Source organism: Artemia franciscana, chromosome 16, assembly GCF_032884065.1.
Source record: "Artemia franciscana chromosome 16, ASM3288406v1, whole genome shotgun sequence".
In the NCBI taxonomy this organism is placed as follows: domain Eukaryota; kingdom Metazoa; phylum Arthropoda; class Branchiopoda; order Anostraca; family Artemiidae; genus Artemia; species Artemia franciscana.
Window position 1 is genome coordinate 33,928,292 of NC_088878.1, and position 21,096 is coordinate 33,949,387.

At 33.9% G+C, this 21,096-nt stretch overlaps 1 protein-coding gene across 1 annotated transcript in view; it reads right to left on the reverse strand.

Annotated features, from left to right (window-relative positions):
* Positions 1 to 2,349: 2,349 nt before the first annotated feature.
* The window catches only part of LOC136037368 (zinc finger CCCH-type with G patch domain-containing protein-like), a 55,442-nt gene continuing 36,695 nt past the window's right edge, over positions 2,350 to 21,096 (reverse strand). Inside the window, exons 7-10 of the mRNA XM_065720094.1 lie at positions 15,631 to 15,803; positions 12,816 to 12,936; positions 5,755 to 5,943; positions 2,350 to 2,829 (exon numbers count right to left, since the gene is read on the reverse strand). Of these exons, the coding sequence (XP_065576166.1) occupies positions 2,525 to 2,829; positions 5,755 to 5,943; positions 12,816 to 12,936; positions 15,631 to 15,803 (788 nt within the window). The 3' untranslated portion in view covers positions 2,350 to 2,524. The remainder of the gene's footprint in view (positions 2,830 to 5,754; positions 5,944 to 12,815; positions 12,937 to 15,630; positions 15,804 to 21,096) is intronic.

Sequence of the window (21,096 nt, forward strand, 5' to 3'; positions counted from 1 at the left end):
TCAAGCAGCCGAGCGAACCTTACGATGGTTCGGGCATCTGCTTCGAATGCCAACACATCTACCCGCAAAGATGATCTATGACTTCGACCCTATCAAAGTTGGTTGGAAGCGACCTCACGGCCAACCGAAGAAACGTTGGTCCGACAGCCTGTCCGAGTTCTTGACGATGGCAAACATCAGACAGGGCGAAGAGCAAATACTCGCCATGGACCGAAATTGATGGAGTAGGCAGAGGTCACTCTCTACGCCGAGCAATGCCCAGCAGGAGATTTGAGTCAAATAAGTCAAATCAAATTACGTTCCAATAAATAACGGTGTTTACGATGTTTACACATTTCAGACTCTGAGGGGCATGGGAGCGAATCAGATGATTTTTTTCTTGATTGGGATTTCAGAACACAAGAAAATCTAATTCCCAATCAAAATTTTCCAAAAGAGAGAGGAGGAATCTATTCAACAAGCTTTGTTACTGATATATGATACCCCTCCCCATCTGTGTATAAGGATGTGAATAATTAGCCGGTGATTCAGTCTAAGATTAAGATTTTTTTTTTTGCCGAAACTTTGCTACTTGCTATACGCTGAAGGACGAGTAAAGCCCCAAACTATCATTTAATGCCACTAATTAACAAAAACATACATTGCAGGGCAATAATTATTCTTATTAATAATTTACATAATTAATAATAATTAATATAATAATTAATTTATAATAATTAACAATTAATACTTATTGTAGGCCATAATTCTGTTAATTATTCCTAGGAGGTCCTTTGGACCAGCCTTGGAGAGTTGGATTATCCATGGGCCTCTAATCCAAACATTCTCCTTGTAAAACTAGAGCGCAACTAAATTTTTACAATTTTTAATAAATATAGCAGTCACAAAACTACTGACAAATCAACAACAAATTTAACCTACATTCACATCAGGAGAGCAAACCAGCTATTTTACCTCTCAACACGCACATTTACAAAATACGTTAGAAATTGTTTGTATTTCTAATTGGATATATACTTAATTTACAAAGGCTCAAAATAATACATACTGTAAGAGGTCGAGAAAGGTATTTTTTCTTCTTAAAAGATGAGAAAAATTACAAATCAAAAGGATCTTATAAATAAATACAGGACTCCTTGCCTACTCCTCAATCTTTGGACACGTAGATGTTGAAAAATTTATATACATCATGATTTTTAATACAGAGGACAATTCTAAATATGCAGAAATTTCAAACTTTTAAATTCCATAATGGAAACTAGGTATTACTTATTGAGATAAGTAATATTATGAAAAATAGAAAATAAGTTACATTTTATAAGCCAACCATGTAATTTTATAGAGAATCAAATATATTATAACAGATTTGTCTTTAAATCATTTAATAGTCCTTCACAACAGACTTCACTTACACTAAAAATATAGGAAGTAATTAGAGCCCTCTCCCCCTCCCCCAAGAGAATTTCCCTCCTTAATCTATTCACGCCTGAAAACCGCAATTTTCTAAACTTTTTCTTTCGATTATTTCAAAATTGGAATGTTTTTTAAACAGTAGGACATTTTAGTAAGTGTTGACTGTCAATATAAAGGAGTAGAAAAAAGTAGTTAAATTTGCCAAAGATTGTTATCCGTAAAAACCAAAACATTAAAAAATGCTGATTCGCGAAGATAACTTCGCCTTCAATGAAAATTTACATATTCTTAAGCTGTTTGTTTTTAGCTCATTTTTTGCAAATTTTTGAAATACGTTTCTTTTTTTAGCTTGCCATCCGCTGCTACCAAAAAAAGTACGGCAGTAGGCGGAGGGTTTTTTCATTACAAGTTGAATTCCTTATTTCTCCCAATTTTTCAAATATATTTAGGAAGTGATTTAAAGAAGTGAAAGTTTCTAAACAACCACTTCAAACAACCTGATTTTATTTTCACTTTCCTTGGTACTTCAAAGGTTTTCATATCATCCCACCTCGGGGCCGTATCCAGGATATTTTCGGAGGGGGTGGGGCATAGAAGGATTTTTTCTACGGGGGTACAAAAAGACTTTCATGTGAGGGCGGTTACAAAAAAAGCATGAAAAATCTGTTTATATTCATTTTCGTTATGCTTTTCCGATTCGGACAAAAAATTTCGGGAAGGGTTCAAACCCCCTAGGTACGGCCTGGTCCCAAGTGTCTAGATCCTGAATTGATAATTTTGTCAACGTTTTTAGTTTTCTATTTTCAGGCAGTTCCAGGGTTACCAACTAGTTTAATACACATGGACCTGAGGTATATACGCCAAATAGGACCGTGGCTAAAATTTTTGAGGAAAAGTAGTTTTTCCTCAAAATCATTTTTTTTTGTATTTTTGTTTAACTTGCTTACCACTCAGTCCCTAAAATGTAAATGAAAACGGGCTGTGACAGCACATAACAGTGCAAACCTTCTACAGAAGGCATAAATCTCACTTCCTAAAAATTTGCAATATTAATAGAAATTTGCAATAGTTGTAAGTATATAAAATTATCTGCGTGTTTGCACTTTTAATCTTAAAATATTTGCAACTTCTTTTGAAGGTTCCTTGAATCCTGTTCACGACTTACAGCTTTTTCTGATCGCTTCAGCTGTTCCAACTCATTTTCTTTAGTGTCAATTTGCTTTTGAATCATTTCAGAGGCCAATTTATCATTTCTTGCTAAATGACGCAATCGAGATTCTCGTAGCCTCTTGAGTTCACTGTCACATTTTCGAATATTTTCACAAATTTGGAAATTCTTTAAATTTAGATTCTTGCTTGATTCCTTTTTTAGTTCTTTACCGGAGGTTGAATCTTTTTCTTTTCGCCAAGTGGAACCTAAAAAGAAAATAAGATTAGTTATTTACTTACTTGTGTCCTTAACTCTCACGCCGATTAGATGGCACAAACAACTTTGTGAACTTTCTTCATAGAAATCGGTCCACATTAAAGAGGGAGGTTCCAGACCAAGGAACCTTCTCAAACCTTCTTTCCATTAGAACTTTGGATGCTTTCTCCCGTCGGACCAACCCCTTGGTTCACAAATAAGGCCATGTGCCTGTTACCGGAAGGTTATTATTTTTATTGTTATAAGAGGATTTAGAAAGGAATCGAGGCTCAGGCCACACTGGGCCCATTGCCTCCATACAGGAGAAACAAAGATACAACAAATGACAACCCCTCCCAGGGCAAGTTATTTTGCGATAGGGCTAACTTATTTCCTTTTTAACCTTTATAGATGAATTTCTCTTGGTAGTGTCAAGATGTCAACCAGTGTTTACTCCCATCCTCAAAAACCCACCCACCAGCTTCAGACCGGCTTGGGCAGGCAACATTCGTTCTTCAGAATAGAGGGGAGAGTCAACCATCAGCGCCAAACAACACTTGGTTTACAGAGCAAGAGAATTTATCTCTCCCACCTAAGATAGATTTTCTGTCATTTATTCAGGTATATTCAAGCTGTACAAGTTAGGGTAAGACCCCCCCCCCCTAATCAATTCTAAATAGTTTGCTATAGTTTCACTATGGACAAGATAGATGATCCTTTAAGCTACCGTATCACCTTAAGACAATTATTAATTCACAAAAAATGTTTTAAATAACACTAGCAAGGAAAAGTAAAGAGTAATGTTAAAATAAAGACGTGAACGACACTTCAGCATTTCGGAGGTTCCAAGGGTCTTCATGATCCTCTAGTATTGAATAATATTAGCAGGAGTGTTAAGATAGTTATTAATTCCCAAAAAAATGTTTTAAAAAATCACTAGCAAAGAAAAGTAAAGAGTATAACTACAGAAAAGAGAATAATGAGGACTTTTTCCCCAAGACAGTGAACCAACAAAACCTATTTGAATATTTCGGCCCTATATCTAAGGGCCGTCTTCAGCAAAGAAAATAATAAACAATAAAACACTTATAATAAAAGTTTTCGGTTAAGAATCCATTCTTTTTTTAAGATAGCCTTGGCATCATTACTTCTTAACGAAAAGTTCAGCCAAGACTGTGTGACTCATTTTTTGGCTGAACGAAAAATTCAGCCGAGACTTATTTTTGATATTAAAGAGTAATATCAAGTAATTACTTCTTAACGAAAAGTTCCGCCAAGACTGTCAAAGTTCAGCCAAGACTCATTTTTGATATTAAAGAGTAATATCAAAAATGAGATTTATAGTATTGAAAAATATTAGCAGGATTGACAGTTTAGAACCTGGAGTCTTGAATAAAAAGTAGCATATATATATATATATATATATATATATATATATATATATATATATATATATATATATATATATATATATATATATATATATATATATATATATATGTATATATATATATATATATATATATATATATATATATATATATATATATATATATATATGTATATATATATATATATATATATATATATATATATATATATATGTATATATATATATATATATATATATACATATATGCTACTTATATGCTACTATATATAAAAATCGATAATGGAGATTTTTGTTGGTATAATGCTGATAATTATTCAGTTTTTTTTTGTCCTCAGGAACTATTTTAAGCTAGAATCTTGTCTTCACGAAGTAGATCGGATTAGATTTTTGTTTTTGATTGGACTGCCTATAGTGAATTTTAAAAAAAGACAACAACAAAAAACAACATAACCCTAACCTTAGGCTTTCTCTTGTCTGAAGTATATCAGCCCCTTACGCAACGGAGTTTATCAAATTGGCGATTACGCCAAAAAACAATAATGTAGGAATAAGTTAATTTGGGGAGACCTTCGCTAGCTAAGTGCGGTATTTGTCTTGAAAATGGCAAGCCTAATAGTAACAGAACTCTACATTCTTTATTCTTTTCTATATTTTCAAGTACCCGAAAATACAAATATGCAACAGCTTAGGGTAGGCGACAAAGAGTAAACAAAATTCGAATTATAGAATAAAAAAAAAGGTTTAATAGAAGTCATAAGCTACTAGCATAACAGGCAGTGTGGCATTACCCATGGGAATTAGATAGTCAAAACAAGGTTAAATTTAAATTAAAATTTAAACTCGGGTTTCAATTAAAAGCCTACGTTTCTTTGGATTCATCTTTAAATTTTTTGAAAGTAGTTCTTTTGGCTTTGTTTTGAGTGAATTTTGTTTTGCTTTAACACTATTTTATTCACTACAAAATAGTTAGCACTGGACTGGTATATCGGATATAGGCTAGTAAATATATATATATATATATATATATATATATATATATATATATATATATATATATATATATATATATATATTTGGTGGGGAATTTAGGTGTACTCTATTAGGTTCTTATAATCCATGGACTGAGGCAGATAAAATTTCTACAAAAACAAAGTTTTTGAACAAAAATATTTTGGGTAAATTCAAAATTTCTTTATTTTAAATATATACAAAATAGCTAGATGGTTTTTATTCTCAACACTAGTGCCAGTTTCAACTCCACAGTTTTTTCTCTACAATATTTAATAATTTGAAAACCTAAGAACAAAGGTTTGAGTCCTGGTGTGACTTTGCAACCTCGGCCGAAGTCGACCCGGCTCTAAATGAGTACCTGGAGAAATCTCGGGGGAAATTACGGTAAGCGTCGGGTAATTTACCCCCAACCCCGCATTGCACTCCCGACCGAAGGCAACAAATGAGGAGATCAATACCTGCGCAACGCAGACCAATGGTCAGCATACGAAAAAGTTTGTTTTCTATAGCTAACAATACAAAAATGGTCCACCTTGAATTCCGGAGCTCATTCTTGCGTTTAAAACGTCAAAAAGGGACTGAAAATGGTTTTCCTGTGCAATTTGTTTTTCAATAAACTTCTTGTCTTGTCTTTCTGCTATTATTTTTTGTCGCTTCAGTCGCGCTTCTACACTCAGTAGGCTTCTCCCCTTTGTTTTCTCCTTCATTTCCATACAGCGATCTGAAAAAAGACCAATGAGAAAAAAAAGACACATAATACAACAAAATGAATTATCTCTAAATGAACTGAACGCCAATCAAATAATTAAATGATATATTTTATCGTATTTAATGTTCTATCAAACAGTTCGTGGTAACGAACTGTAGTAAAGAGCAACCCGGCTCAATAGTAACCAAAACTCTAAAAAATTGAATTTTGATATCAATAGCTACATCAAAAAAAATCGCATTTTAATGCTGATTTTAAATATAAGTTTCATCAAGTTTAGTCTTACCCATCAAAAGTTACGAGCCTGAGAAAATTTGCCTTATTTAAGAAAATAGGAGGAAACACCCCCTAAAAGTCGTAGAATCTTAACGAAAATGACACCATCAGATTCAGCGTATCAGACAACCCTACTGTAGAAATTTCAAGCTCCTATCTACAAAAATGTGGAATTTTGTATTTTTTGCCAGAAGACAAACCACGGGTGCGTGTTTATTTGTTTGTTTTTGTTTTTTTTTCATGGGTCATCGTATCCACCAAGTGGTCCTAGAATGTCGCAAGAGGGCTCATTCTAACGGAAATGAAAAGTTCTAGTGCCCTTTTTAAGTGAACAAAAAAATTGGAGGGCATCTAGGCCCCCTCCCACGCTCATTTTTTTTCCAAAGTCAACGAATCAAAATTTTGAGATAGCCATTTTGTTCAGCATAGTCGAAAACCATAATAACTATGTCTTTGGGGATGACTTACTCCCCCACAATCCCTGGGGGAGGGGCTGCAAGTTACAAACTTTGACCAGTGTTTACATATAGTAATGGTTATTGGGAAGTGTACAGACGTTTTCAGGGGGATTTTATTTTGTTTGGGGGTGGGACTGAGGGGAGGGGGCTATGTTGGAGGATCTTTCCTTGGAGGAATCTGTCATGGGGGAAGAAAAATTCAATGAAAAGGGCGCAGGATTTTCTAGCATTACTATAAGAAAACAATGAACAATAAACATGAAAACGTTTTTTTTCAAATGAAAGGAAGGAGTAGGATTGAAACTTAAAACGAACAGAGATTATTACGCATATGAGGGGTTCTAAAAATACTTTAGCATAAAGAGCGAGGTATTTAGGAGGAGATAAATGCCTCGCTCTTTATGCTAAAGTATTTTTAGTAATTTCAACTATTTATTCTACGGCCTTTCTGATTCAGGGGTCATTCTTAAAGAATTGGGACAAAACTTACGATTTAGTGTAAAGAGCGAGGTATTAACGAGGGTACAAACTCCCTCGTATACATAATGAAAATATAAGATTATGAAAGTTTGTTACGTAAGTTAATTCTTAAGTTACGTATATTTTTTACTAATAAAAACATTCGTTAAAAATTAAAAGTTCTAGTTGCATTTTTAAGTAACCGAAAAATTGGAGGGCAACTAGACCTCCTTCTCCACCCCTTATTTCTCAAAATCGTCTGATCGAAACTAAAAGAAAGCAATTTAGCCAAAAAAAGAATTAATATACAAATTTCATTTTAATAATTTATGTGCGGAGAGCCAAAACCAAACATGCATTAATTCAAAAACGTTCAGAAATTAAATAAAAAAAAAACTAATTTTTTTAGCTGAAAGTAAGGAGCGACATTAAAACTTAAAACGAACAATAATTACTCCGTATATGAAATGGGTTGTCCCCTCCGCAATCCCTCGCTCTTTACGCTAAAGTTTGACTCTTTGCCACAATTTTATTTTTAAAACAATTAAAAGCTTTAGCGTAAAGAGCGAGGGATTGCGGAGGGGACAACCCATTTCATATACGGAGTAATTTCTGTTCGTTTTAAGTTTTAATGTCGCTCCTTACTTTCAACTAAAAAATTAGTTTTTTTTATTTAATAAACACAAAAGACAAGGTTAAATGGTTAGGTGGCTATAGTTTTTTAACATTTTTTGTCCTTTCGGTTGTTGGAACATTTTTGTATTTTGAGAAAAAAGTTTCGATGTGTTGCCGGTTTTTTCGAGGCAGCTTTATTTTTTCATAAAAAGATTTAGATTTGTGACAAAATAAAGTGGTTTCTACACATGCTGATAAACTAAAAATATGGTACATGCTGCTAAAAACACTGGCATACAGGGAAGTAACCAGTGAAAGCCTGTGTTATTAGACTAGAACCCCTCCTTCTAATAGCTTTCTAAAATTGAAAAGTGTCTTTAATACGACAAAATACATTATATTTGAATGGACTTAACTGTTTGTTTTGATATATTGCAAAATAAAGGCTAAAAATACGATTTGTTGTCTTAAAATCGTAGCCTAGTGAGTGATGTGATTTAAATACAATTTTTTTTAGCAAATTTGTAACTCAGTAACCCCCTTAGAAAACGTGAGGCTTAGCCTCCCTTCAAACAGAATTCTGTGTGCGTCCATCTTCCATGTTTATTTTATTTCCGGCCACTTCGCACAAAGTCATCCATAGAATGAATGATCGTAGAAAATTCGAAAAGGCTTATTGAGTCGAAAATTGGTTCCATACCTTCGTCCCGAAAGGTATTGAGACAGACTAGACGAAGTTCCTTCAGGTGCTGCAAGGCTTCTCTAACATCTCATAGCGTATGTCATTAGAAAAGACAAAATAAACATCTGACAACAGTGAGACGCTAAAGGGGACTTAATACATGTTTAGTGAAACAGAAAAAAAGAGCAGAATGTCCCATTTTCTCTACTAGTTGAGCAGTGGCAGCGTCTCCGCTTGTTAAGTGGCATTGGTTTTATATTTTTTAAACTCAACGGTTTATATTATTTTGTTTGTGTTGTTTAACTATAGTACAAAAATAAATGTTTATGTAAGTTACTACATTTTTTCTCAGGAGTAGCCTATCTATTGTGTGGTATAAAGAAGTTGCTTGACCAGTTTCTTGTGTCATGCTAGCATCTTTCGTGACCGAAATTGTATAGTGTCTATTATATAACCGACAAATACAGTTTGAACTTTGGTTGCAGAGGTAGCTACAAGCTACAACCTAGTAATGGACCTATAGCATCACTGAACATTGTGCATTTTCATTAAAGTTTCACTATTTGTTTATGCTACTGAAATATCAGTGTAATTGACGCATTGGCAATAATTGTTTATTTAAAAACAATTTTACTAAAAAACTAAAAGCCAGAGAAGCAGAGAACAAAAGTTATTTCTTTTGTTGTTTCGTTTTTTCTTCGGATGAGAATCCTAATTACCTTAAAAACTTTTTTCTTCCTTCATTGAACTTTATTAAAACTTCCACTGATATATTTAGCAACAAAGGTTTGCAGATGGCGTGTTAATCACAATGATATCAAAATAAAGAAGTCTTAACGTCAAGCGTTATATTAATAAATTTATGTATAAAATAAATTTAAATAATATAAATTTAAATATTATATAAAATAATATATGTATAATATAAATTTATTATAATATAAATTTTAAATTTATATTATAATAAATAAATTATTAATAATTATAATAAATAAATTATTAATAATTATAATAAATAAATTATTAATAATTATAATAAATAAATTATTAATAAATTTAAGCGTTATATTAATAAATGCGTTAACGTCAAGCCATCAAAATGGGGTAAAACATTGACCCCAGTCTTAATAGCTATAGCGGCATGACTTGATTGCCAAGTAACGTCAATGAAAGTACTTCACTTTAGGACCTTTTACAGAATATGGGGAATACTGCTATTCACAACAAAGTAAAACATCGTTTTATTTACCTTTTCCTCTTAGTTTAGAAACAATACACATTACAGGTCCAGTATTGCTATTCATTCAGTAAGATAGAATGCTGTTGGCCCTTCTAATCGTCTTATGCATGGACTAGACAAAGCCGACTCTAATCTTCACAATCTTGGCCTAAACTTTCTAATTGCGCAAAGTTTTTATAGCCCTTATCGGCTTAACTCCATAGGTGACATGTTCCAGAACCGACATTATATATATATATATATATATATATATATATATATATATATATATATATATATATATATATATATATATATATATATATATATATATATATATATATATATAAATATATATATATATATATATATATATATATATATATATATATGTATGTATGTATCAAGACAAATACACACGCGGTTAATGACACCGAGCATGTGAGGAGTCAAAAATGAAAATGAAGAGCACAGTCACGCGCGGTTAGAAGACATGAGGAACGCAGTTAGAAGACATGCGACACCGAGCATGTGAGCAAGCCAAAATGAAAACGAAGAGCATAGACAAGCGCCATTGGAAAACATGCGACACTGAACATGTTAGCGAGTCAATGAAAATCAACCTGGAAAGCAAGAATCAAAACGGGTTAAAATTGAAAATGATAGCGATGATAATTGGGTTTGGGATTTTGACATGGATAAGCTCATCAATGCCTACCCTAACTTTGTAAAAAAAAGGGTATGGCAATATATATTTCAAAAAGACAAACAGAGGTAAAATGAGCCGAGCATATTGAAAATGATAGAGATAATAATTGGAATTTGGATTTTAACATGGATAAGGTCATCAGTGCCCACCATACTTTTGAAAATCAAAAACTTGGACTAGATAAATCGTTCCAAGAAAAAGAAGTTTTTGTCCCACCATCTGAACAATTCAAAAAAACAAAGTTGTTCATCAATGCCTTCCATACCTTTGAGAATCAAAAACCTGGACTAGATAAGTCGTTGGAAGATAAAGAAGTTTTGTCCCACCATCCGAACAATTAAAAGAAATAAAGTTTCGGCAATATGTCTCTCATAATTACAAAAAACAAGTCGAGGCAAAAGAAGAAGTTTTTGTCCCACCACCTAAATAATTCAAAGAACTAAAGTTGGTCATCAATGCCTTCCATACCTTAGAGAATCAAAAACCTGGACTAGAAAGGTCGTTAGAAGAAAAATAAGTCTTTGTCCCACCATCGGAACAATTAAAAGAAATAAAGTTTCGGCAATATGTCTTTCATGATGACAGAAAACAAGCCGAGGCAAAAGAAGAAGTTTTTGTCCCACCACCCAAACAATTCAAAGAACCAAAGTTGGTCATCAACGCCTTCCATACCTTAGAGAATCAAAAACCTGGACTAGAAAGGTCGTTAGAAGAAAATAAGTCTTTGTCCCACCGTCGGAACAATTAAAAGAAATTAAGTTTCGGCAATATGTCTTTCACGATGACAGAAAACAAGCCGAGGCAAAAGAAGAAGTTTTAGTCCCACCACCCAAACAATTCAAAGAACCAAAGTTGGTCATCAACGCCTTCTATACCTTAGAGAATCAAAAACCTGGACTAGAAAGGTCGTTAGAAGAAAATAAGTCTTTGTCCCACCATCGGAACAATTAAAAGAAATAAAGTTTCGGCAATATGTCTTTCATGATGACAAAAAACAAGCCGAGGCAAAAGAAGAAGTTTTTGTCCCACCACCCAAACAATTCAAAGAACCAAAGTTGGTCATCAACGCCTTCCATACCTTAGAGAATCAAAAACCTGGACTAGAAAGGTCGTTAGAAGAAAATAAGTCTTTGTCCCACCATCGGAACAATTAAAAGAAATAAAGTTTCGGCAATATGTCTTTCATGATGACAAAAAACAAGCCGAGGCAAAAGAAGAAGTTTTTGTCCCACCACCCGAACAATTCAAAGAACCAAAGTTGGTCATCAATGCCTTCCATACCTTAGAGAATCAAAAACCTGGACTAGATAAGTCATTAGAAGAAAAATAAGTTTTTTTCCCACCATCAGAACAATTAAAAGAAATAAAGTTTCGGCAATATGTCTCTCATAATTACAAAAAACAAGTCGAGGCAAAAGAAGAAGTTTTTGTCCCACCACCTAAATAATTCAAAGAACCAAAGCTGGTCATCAATGCCTTCCATACATTAGAGAATCAAAAACCTGGACTAGAAAGGCCGTTAGAAGAAAAATAAGTCTTTGTCCCACCATCGGAACAATTAAAAGAAATAAAGTTTCGGCAATATGTCTTTCATGATGACAAAAAACAAGCCGAGGCAAAAGAAGAAGTGTTTGTCCCACCATCCGAACAATTCAAAGAACCAAAGTTGGTCATCAATGCCTTCCATACCTTAGAGAATCAAAAACCTGGACTAGATAAGTCATTAGAAGAAAAATAAGTTTTTGTCCCACCATCGGAACAATTAAAAGAAATAAAGTTTCGGCAATATGTCTTTCATGATGACAAAAAACAAGCCGAGGTAAAAGAAGGAGTTTTGTTCCACCACCTGAACAATTAAAAAGGACACTAATTCTAATTTAAGGTCCATTTGGACGTCATAGCATCAAGAAAAGGCTCAAATTGTCTGCGTTTAGAAGACAAGCCACAGTGAGAATCCAGTTGTAGTTGTGTAGGTTTCCATTAATCTAAATAAAACAATCATATTTGGTTTTGACTGTTCTTGATACTTTAATGAGGTACACCATGGCGTAGATATACTATCATATATACGCAGTTTAAAACTTACCTAAAATATTTTAGGAATACCAAACACTCGCTTCAACCCTTTTCTTCATGAAAATCCACGTGCAAGGGAAAGATACAATAGATGGCCTTTAAAAGTAAGAGAAAAGAAATGTGCAGTCACTGCAATATTCTATCGCCTGCACACCCTTCACTCTTAAGCACTCTCAGCCCTTTCCTACATTTTTATGGTAAAAAAAATAATATAACGATAGGGTGTGAACGCCCTCAGAAATATAATTACCTGGCTTCCCGTTAGAATGTACATCCGAAAATCGTGATTTTCTCTTTGTTTTTCTATTAATAATTTTTAAGTTTATTAGAATGCAATTTTGGAAGCTGTATTATTCACCCTGATTCTTTCCTATACATTTTAAAACATACCTAATGATCTTCCAGGTGGTAAGACAATGGCTTCAACGGGTTCTGTTCGTCCTTCTCCACTTTTTCCCAAACCTGAGCCCATAACGTAACCAAGTCTTGTCATCATTTTGGATCCAAATCCCTGAAAATAAGACACACACAATATAAACATAATATATTTTATTCAAATACGGCATTGCAAATTCAAAAATTGCAGCGTCAAAGCTTTGTAAAAAAAAAAAATAATAACAGAAAACAATCATTTAAAAGATTTTACAAGTCACAAGTTACCAGATTTTAGAGGTCACCCATGGTTCATTCAGGGTACTTAACGCACCCTATTTTTTGTTTATTACTTTTCCTTTTTTTACCTCCATGGTATGAAAATAAAAGCACCATAAAAATGTAAATATTCAGCTTAATATTTGAAAAGTTAATATTTTATATTTGGATTTCTTTAGCCAACTTAATATTTTGTATGACAACCCTAAAATTTCTTATTACTTTCATTTGTTCGAAATATTCCTAGTTCTTCTCTTTTTTTCAGAAAAACCTTGGAAGTCTGTTCAGTTTCCCATTTTCTTTGGACAGTATATTGCGCTTAAAAGTTAGCTACAGTACTTTTCAATTGGGTACTAGAACAGAACCTCTTATTAGGAGTATGAAAGCCAAGAAGGACTTGATGGCCCAAAACATTTTGTTCAGTTGTTTCATTTGTTTTGTTTTTTATGTTATAGAGCCAAATACATAAGCCAGTTACATAAAGCCAAATAGTTCTATTTCAGAACATTAAAAGTCACTCATTAAATAGGACTGAAAAAAAAATACTAACCCATCAAACCTTATTTCGCTACTGTCAAACACAAAAATATGGATGGGTCACAATAATAAAGCAAAATCACGATCCAGTTAAGGGCGACATAAGATCAAATTTTCCTAAACTGGCTCAGGAGACAGCACTGGCTATACATGAAGCAAGAAAAAACAAAAACAGATTTTTTTTAACAGTTTTTTTTTTTTTTCTTTATTTGTCATAACACCAAAAACAACAAAAGAACAAAACAAGCCTGGTCGATATTTATCATCTGTGATTAACTAAAAACGACACATATTTCGAGATAAACTTAGTATTTGTAAAATCACCAGCCTTAAAAAGAAGAAAACCACGATAATAATCATGATTACAAGATAGAGATGAATACATTTTTTAATAACTAAATTTTCGAATTCCAAATCAATTTCACTAGTTTAAAATATTATTTTTCGTAACTTTTCCTTCCAAACTGTTTTATTCAAACATATGAGAAATTAAAGCCTAAACGTAACTTTGAAAATGAAAACTGTTTATTTTTGAAGCAATAATTTTGATTTTTACACATTTTACTTACCTTATTTATACATTAGTTGAAACCAATGAATTAATACAATATTTAACAATTGATTTGCTATAAATTTCAAAGGCGTGTGTTTAATAGGAAGAAAGTATGGATAAAAAAAAAATTTCCAAACAAAAATTTACTTGAAACTGGATTGACTGTTGATGATATTAATTCATGAAAATCCCAGAAAATTTCTTACCTTTTGAATTTCAAAAGTAAAAAATTACTGAAATTCTGGTTTTTAGAAGGTAAAAGAGATGATATCCCTATACTTACTTGAGAAATATCTTTTAGTTTTAAGCTTCAATTGATTATTTATTTAGATTTATATCGTTATAAGTTTTATCTATTCACCCATAGTAGTATCTGTTATCTTTATGTTCATTATATATTCATGAAAATCCTAGAAAATTTCTTACCTTTCGAATTTCAAAAATAAAACTTGACTGAAGTTCTGGTTTTTAGAGGGTAAAAGGGGTGATATCCCTATACTTGTTTGTGAAATATCTTTTAGTTTTAAGCTTCAATTGATTATTTATTTAGATTTCTATTGTTATATGTTTTGTCTATTCATCTATAGTAGTATCTGTTATCTTTATGTTCGTTGTAATTATTCATTTTAACTTGTTCCTTCGGATTTCATTTATTCATTCATAATGGTTTGTGTTCTTTTGTAGTTTGAATTACTATATGACTTTATTTCTGCTCGTTTTCTGTTTTTTAAAAAAATCTACGCCTTTCTGGAATATATTTTTTGGGGGAATTATTGTTTAAATTAGTTTCTTTTTGTGCTTAAACTCACATGTCTTTATTTTGTTTAATTGTTAAGTATTTGTAAAGCCTTTTCTATTTTTTTTTTTGCTTAAGAACTAAAATACTAGATTATTATTAAAAATTGTGGCAAGATTTTGATGTTTGGTCACATTGTTTAATCTACCGTAGTTCTGAGCAATATTTTTAATTAAACAGTTCTTTTTACTATGAATTTTTACTAAGTTGGATGGCGAGGCGACTTTTACTGACATAGACTGGACCAAAAACAAACATATTTTCTTATCTTACGTAATGTTGAAGCAATACTTACCCCTCTCCTGTAGGCTCCCTTGACTATACAACATCCCGATCCACCACTTGAATAAAATAATCCTTTCATATTCTCTCTTGCTGTAACTGTTCACTTGATATAATAAATACACGTCAAAGAGATCAAACAGTTCGTGGTAACGAGCTGTAAGTAAGGAGCGACTTAACCGAAGGAGAACCAAAAACAGAAGAGAGTTTTGTTGCCATAAAGGTGCATAAGGAAACACCTATCGGTATAAATCACTTCATATGAAACTCCTTGCTTTCGTGAAAGGTATTTAAGAGAAGGTGGCATCAGTTCCACCATCTCCCCCGAACGAAAGTAGCACGTAACATTAAAAATGCTTAATAGTATTCGACAAATGAAAACTAACCTTAGTGTGTTTTTCCCATTCACCTAAGGCGGAATTAGCAACGTTGCCAGATAAGAAATTCGTTTGAACAACTTCATTTTCTTCTTCCTCTTCTCTCTGTACAATTCGATCGTCAGTAGGGTTCAATTCGAAATCACTTCCGTCATCACTAGCTTCTTCTCTTACTACTGTTTCTAGGGAGGAAATATGTTTTATTTACGAACATCAAATATAACTGGTATAATTGAGCTAGAACAAACTAGACACCACTTAATACGGGAACGACATTTTTGAAAGGGGGTTGCCATACCTGTGAGTTCGGGGTAGTATTAGAGTTATTAGGTTTGAAAATTAAGGTTAAGAATGCTAGGACAACTAGATTTGGAATAAGTAAATAAGAAGAAGTGATGCAAGGTAACGTGTGAATCGCTGAACAGAATGGCTTCACTTACTTGGCTGAGATTATTAGTAAAGATGGTGGCTACAGAGAAAAGGTAAAAAGTGGAAGACTAATAACGCGGATATTCGCCTGTATCTAAACTAGGCGTCCTCAGCACAGGATAAAAAGCAAAAACACTAAACTAAAAACAAATAAAACCACCACCAATAATAACAAATACAATTGTCGCTACTGATCCACGTAGGGAAAAGAAGCTATTAGAGTTACTTCAATGAGAACATCAAAGCAACTCATTTCTTATCTTGTGCTGAGAACGCCTAGTTTAGATACAGGCGAAATATCCGCGTTATTTTTAGTCTTTCATCTCTTTTCTCTCTACTGGCCGCAGTCTCGTTCGAGTTTTTTTTGTGGAGTTTTATCTCTCTTTGTTGTTTGTTGTCATGTCGGGCCAGTTCAGCTTAAGAACTTTCAAGTGGAAGAGCCGAGTTGCAGGATGTTTTTTCACAGTTAAAAAAAAGCTTGGAAGAATGAGAAAATAATTATGCGAATGAAGATGGGAATATTGGAAGAAATAGTAAAGGGAACGACCAAATATGGCTCTGAAGTTCGCACTTGAAAAGGCTGGGGAAGCTTTGCTGAATTTTTCACAAAGGAATTGTCTAGGGGCAATGTCAAAAGGTTGTTTGACAGACTATTAATCAAACAATAAGCTTTAAGAAAAATGTGGTTCATTCTCAATGACAGGCTAAATCAATGACAGGCTAAGGAGGCAAGGTCATGTTTTTACGGAGAGAATGACAGATTACCAAAGATTGTGCTTCTTGTCCATCCATCTGGGGCCAAACGAAAAGCGGGTCATCATAAACGGAATCAAAACAGACTATAAGAAAGGATCAGAAGAGATCTCGAACTTTACGAGAGGTATCTCGAACTTTACGAGAGGCGTAAGAAATAGAAGCATTGAATAGATTGGGTTAGAGGAGGAGCGTGCTCAACTGTGTTGACCTGAGGTTGCATGGTGCTTCAGTGTTGTTAGTTGTTGGTGTTGTAGTAGCACTAGTCATCTGGGTTAACAACATCATAAAATATTCTGTTGTGTGATTGCCTCCAGGTAGCCAAACAGAAGACAGCTTCTCTGAGTTTGAGTGCTTCAGAGCGGGTTAAGTGGGGTGGGTTGTGCAAGCCACCGGGTTCAGACCTTTTGAGGTTACAATCACCTTAACTGGGATATGTATTAGATCATTAACTATAATTTATAGTCTGGAGTGACACCGTCTCAGAGGAAATTTTTTTGATTGTATCTCTCTATACGTGTAATGGCTAGACAATTTAATTGCTGGGATTATGTATTTTTCGTAGCCATGTTGTCAAATTGCAAAGTGTGAAAATATTCTCTGACGAGGACCGATTAATAGAATACCATCTTTCTTTCTTTCTTTTCCTGATGTAATAATTTTGCATGGATACGGTATATTTCTCTTGTTTAAAATTTATATAATTAATCACAGCCTTGCCCACCTTGGCTTTTCTGTGGATATTTTATGGGTTTGGATTTTTTTTTTTCTTGGTGCTACAAAATCAAGGGAAGTAATAATAATAATAATAATAATAATTTATTTATGCCCTCTTTACATACAAAATGTGTACACAGAGGAGTATGGAAAGAAAACTCAAAAATATAAAACTTACACTTCTAATGAAAATCAGTAAATCATAATAATAACATAACTCATAAACATAACTTATAAAATAGCACCCATAAACATAGCGCATAAATATTTATTTTATTACAGAATTACGTAATACGTAAATATATATATATATGGATTATATAATATATGGATTACGTAATACGTTATCCATGCGCATGTTCGTAAAAATCTCAATAAAGAAAGAAGTTTTTATTCCATTTTATTTTTTCTGGAAAATTTCTGGGTCCTTCTTTGGCTCATACATGGATAATGGGTATTTCCATCCATGCATGGATTGATGGATGATGGAATAATTTCAGGAAAATAGTTTGTGAAGTCGCTGATAGTGGTCACAGCACAGCTAAAAATATTAGCGAAAATGCTTCATGTTTAATAGAGAGAAAGAGAAGTCTAGTGCCTTTTTCAGAGTCAAAGTGGTCAGAAGGAACTACTCCACCCCCCATATGTCCTATTTTCCCGACATGCATCCAATTTAAATTTTGAGATGGTAATTTTATATAAAAATAGTCCAATTATCATATAGCAAGGCTTTTGGGTTTGATACAAACTACCAAAGCCTGGGAGCGAGGGTTGTATGTTATGCCCAAGGTTTTTATGGAAGGAAAGGTTGTTTAAATTTAGAGGTGCTTTATTTGGTTGATAAATAGAGTTTCTAGTTCCCTTTCGAGAATCGAGAGTGATGGAGGGCAACTAACCCCCTCCCCCCACCCGAAAACCCCTCTTTTCACCAAACGCATCTGATTGAAACTGTGAGATAGCGATTTTGTTCAAAAAAGTCCAAAGAACATATAACAACGCTTTTAGGGCTGACACAACCCCCTAGCGCCCTGGGGATAGTTTTTAATTTATGCCCTGGGGGTATACAAGCTTTTTATAGAATGGGTAATCGTAAAAACTTTAGACGGGGCCCATTTTATTTGAACCTGTAAGTTATAGTACCCTTTTTAAGAGTTAAAAGTGATTTGAGAGCAATCAGACCCCCCCCCCCACACACACACACACACACAAATAACCGCGATTTCCCCAAACAACTCCAATAAAAATTTGGAGATAGCAATTGTGTTCATCGCATTTAAAAGGTCTGAAAATGATGTCTGTGAGGAAGACACCACCCCCCCCCCCCACAGCCCTCAGGGGAAATGTTGCAAGTTATGCCCAGGGGGCATTTAAGTTCTTCATACAAAGGGTGGTCGTATATCTACTCTCCCCCCACACGTCGTGTTTTTCCGAAATACATCCAATAGAAATTTTTAAACAGAGGCTTTTGGGGTAGATACAAAACATCAGAGCCTAGAGGCGCAGGTTGCAAGTAAAGCACCTGGGGCATTTAAGGTTATTATGGAAGGGATGATTGTAAAAACTTTAAAGGAGACTCATTTCGTTAAAATTGGAAGCTTTAGTTCCGTTTTAAGGGGTGAAAGTGATGGAGGTCAACCAGCCCCCACCCCAACTACCCCTCTCTTCACTAAACGCATTTGATTGAAATTATGCGATGGTCATTTTGTTTGAAATAGTCTAAATATCATATAACAGTCCCTCTAAGGTTGACAAAGCCCCCCCCCCCGAGCCCGGGGGCACGAGTTTTAATTTATGCCCTGGGGGCATATAAGGTTTTTCTAAATGAGTGGTCGTATAAAATTCAAGTGGGTCTCATTTGATTCGAAATTAGAAGTTATAGTGCCCTTTATAAGAATCAAAGTGATTTGAGAGCAACCAACCACCTTTACCCCCCCCCCCACACTCACATCCATAACTTCCCAAAACTAATATCCATATTAAGTTTTGAGACGTCAACTTTTTTAGCATTGTCGAAAGGCTAAGTAATTATGCGTTTGGGCATCGCCCCGAGGCCTCAGGGCAAGGGATATAAGTTATGCAATTTGTTCACTGATTACGTATAGTATATGTTATTGAGAAAAGGTATGGATGTTTAACTTCCACTTTCTCAAAATACAAAGGGCATTAAGATGAGTCTTCATGGGAATGTTGATGGAAGTGTTGAACAAAATCAAAACATGTTATATGTATATGGGTTTTCAAAAGGGTGTAACTCAGGAATGACTGAGTATATTAATTTGAAACTTTTAGGAAATGATAAGGAAGATGATCAACTGACCAAAAAGGCAATATGTGCACGCTACTACTACCGCTGCTTCTACTGCTGCCACAGCTACTACTACTACTACTAATACTAAAGCTAGTACTTCTGTAGCAAGTACTACTAAGGCTGAGGATATTGAAAAAATATCAGAGGAAACGTTGAGGGGAAAGTTGAAGAAAATCAAAACATACTATGAGTGTACAGATTGCTGATATGGGAGTATCAGCAACATCTTTGGAACAGCCTACCGTAATAAGAGGAAACTTCAGGGGCATCATGATTGGGATGTTTAGTTGAACAAAACGCAAAATATACCTGCTTCTACTGCTATTATTACTACTGCTACTACTGTTACTACTAATACAACACTAACACTGCAACTACTTCTACTGACACCGAAACTACTGTGATAATAGTAAGGCTACTAAGGCTACTACTAAGGCTAAGTCTATGAAGGTAAAATTTGAGAGGATATTGATGGCAAATTCAAACTAACAAAAGATATTATGTGCATTTAGATTGTCAAAGTAGCGTGTCATGGGAATCGATTTGTGTATTAAGTTGGAAGTTTCAGAGAATGTTTAAAGGAGAATACCAATTAACTAAAAGTCAATATGTGCATACTGCTACTAATACTACTACCACTCCAACATTTATTAGTTCTACTACTACTACTATTACTATTGCTCCAACATCTATTTTCACACAGCTACTTGTAAGGCAAAGAGCATTAAGATGAAAATTTCAAGAAGTATATGAATATACAGTTTATCAAAAGGGTGTATCACCAATGTAATAGCAATGGCTAATTGTCTTAAGTTGAGTAGTAATACTACTGCTGTGACTACTATTACAACTATACCTGAGGGTATGACGGCAAATTTTTCAGAGAACATTTCTGAAACTTTATCTTGTATGGATGACAACGTGCCATCCGTAGTCAGGTTGTCAAAAGGGCATATCAGCCATATCTTAGGGACAGTGTCGTGTGTGAAATTAAAGCTTATAAAGACAATACTTGCATCATAATACTACTGCTTCTGCTCCTATAACTACTACTACTGCTACTATTAGTATTATTTCTAGTACTACTACTGCTACTAAGGCTAGGACTACTACTATTAATTCTACTCCTACTGCTACTACTATAACTACTGGTGCTACTACTACTGCTAATAAACCTAAGAGTAAATTTTGGCAACATTGAAACTGTGTTGAAATAAATCAAAACACACTATGAAAACTTCATCGTGTGTTGAACAAGGATGCTGTGT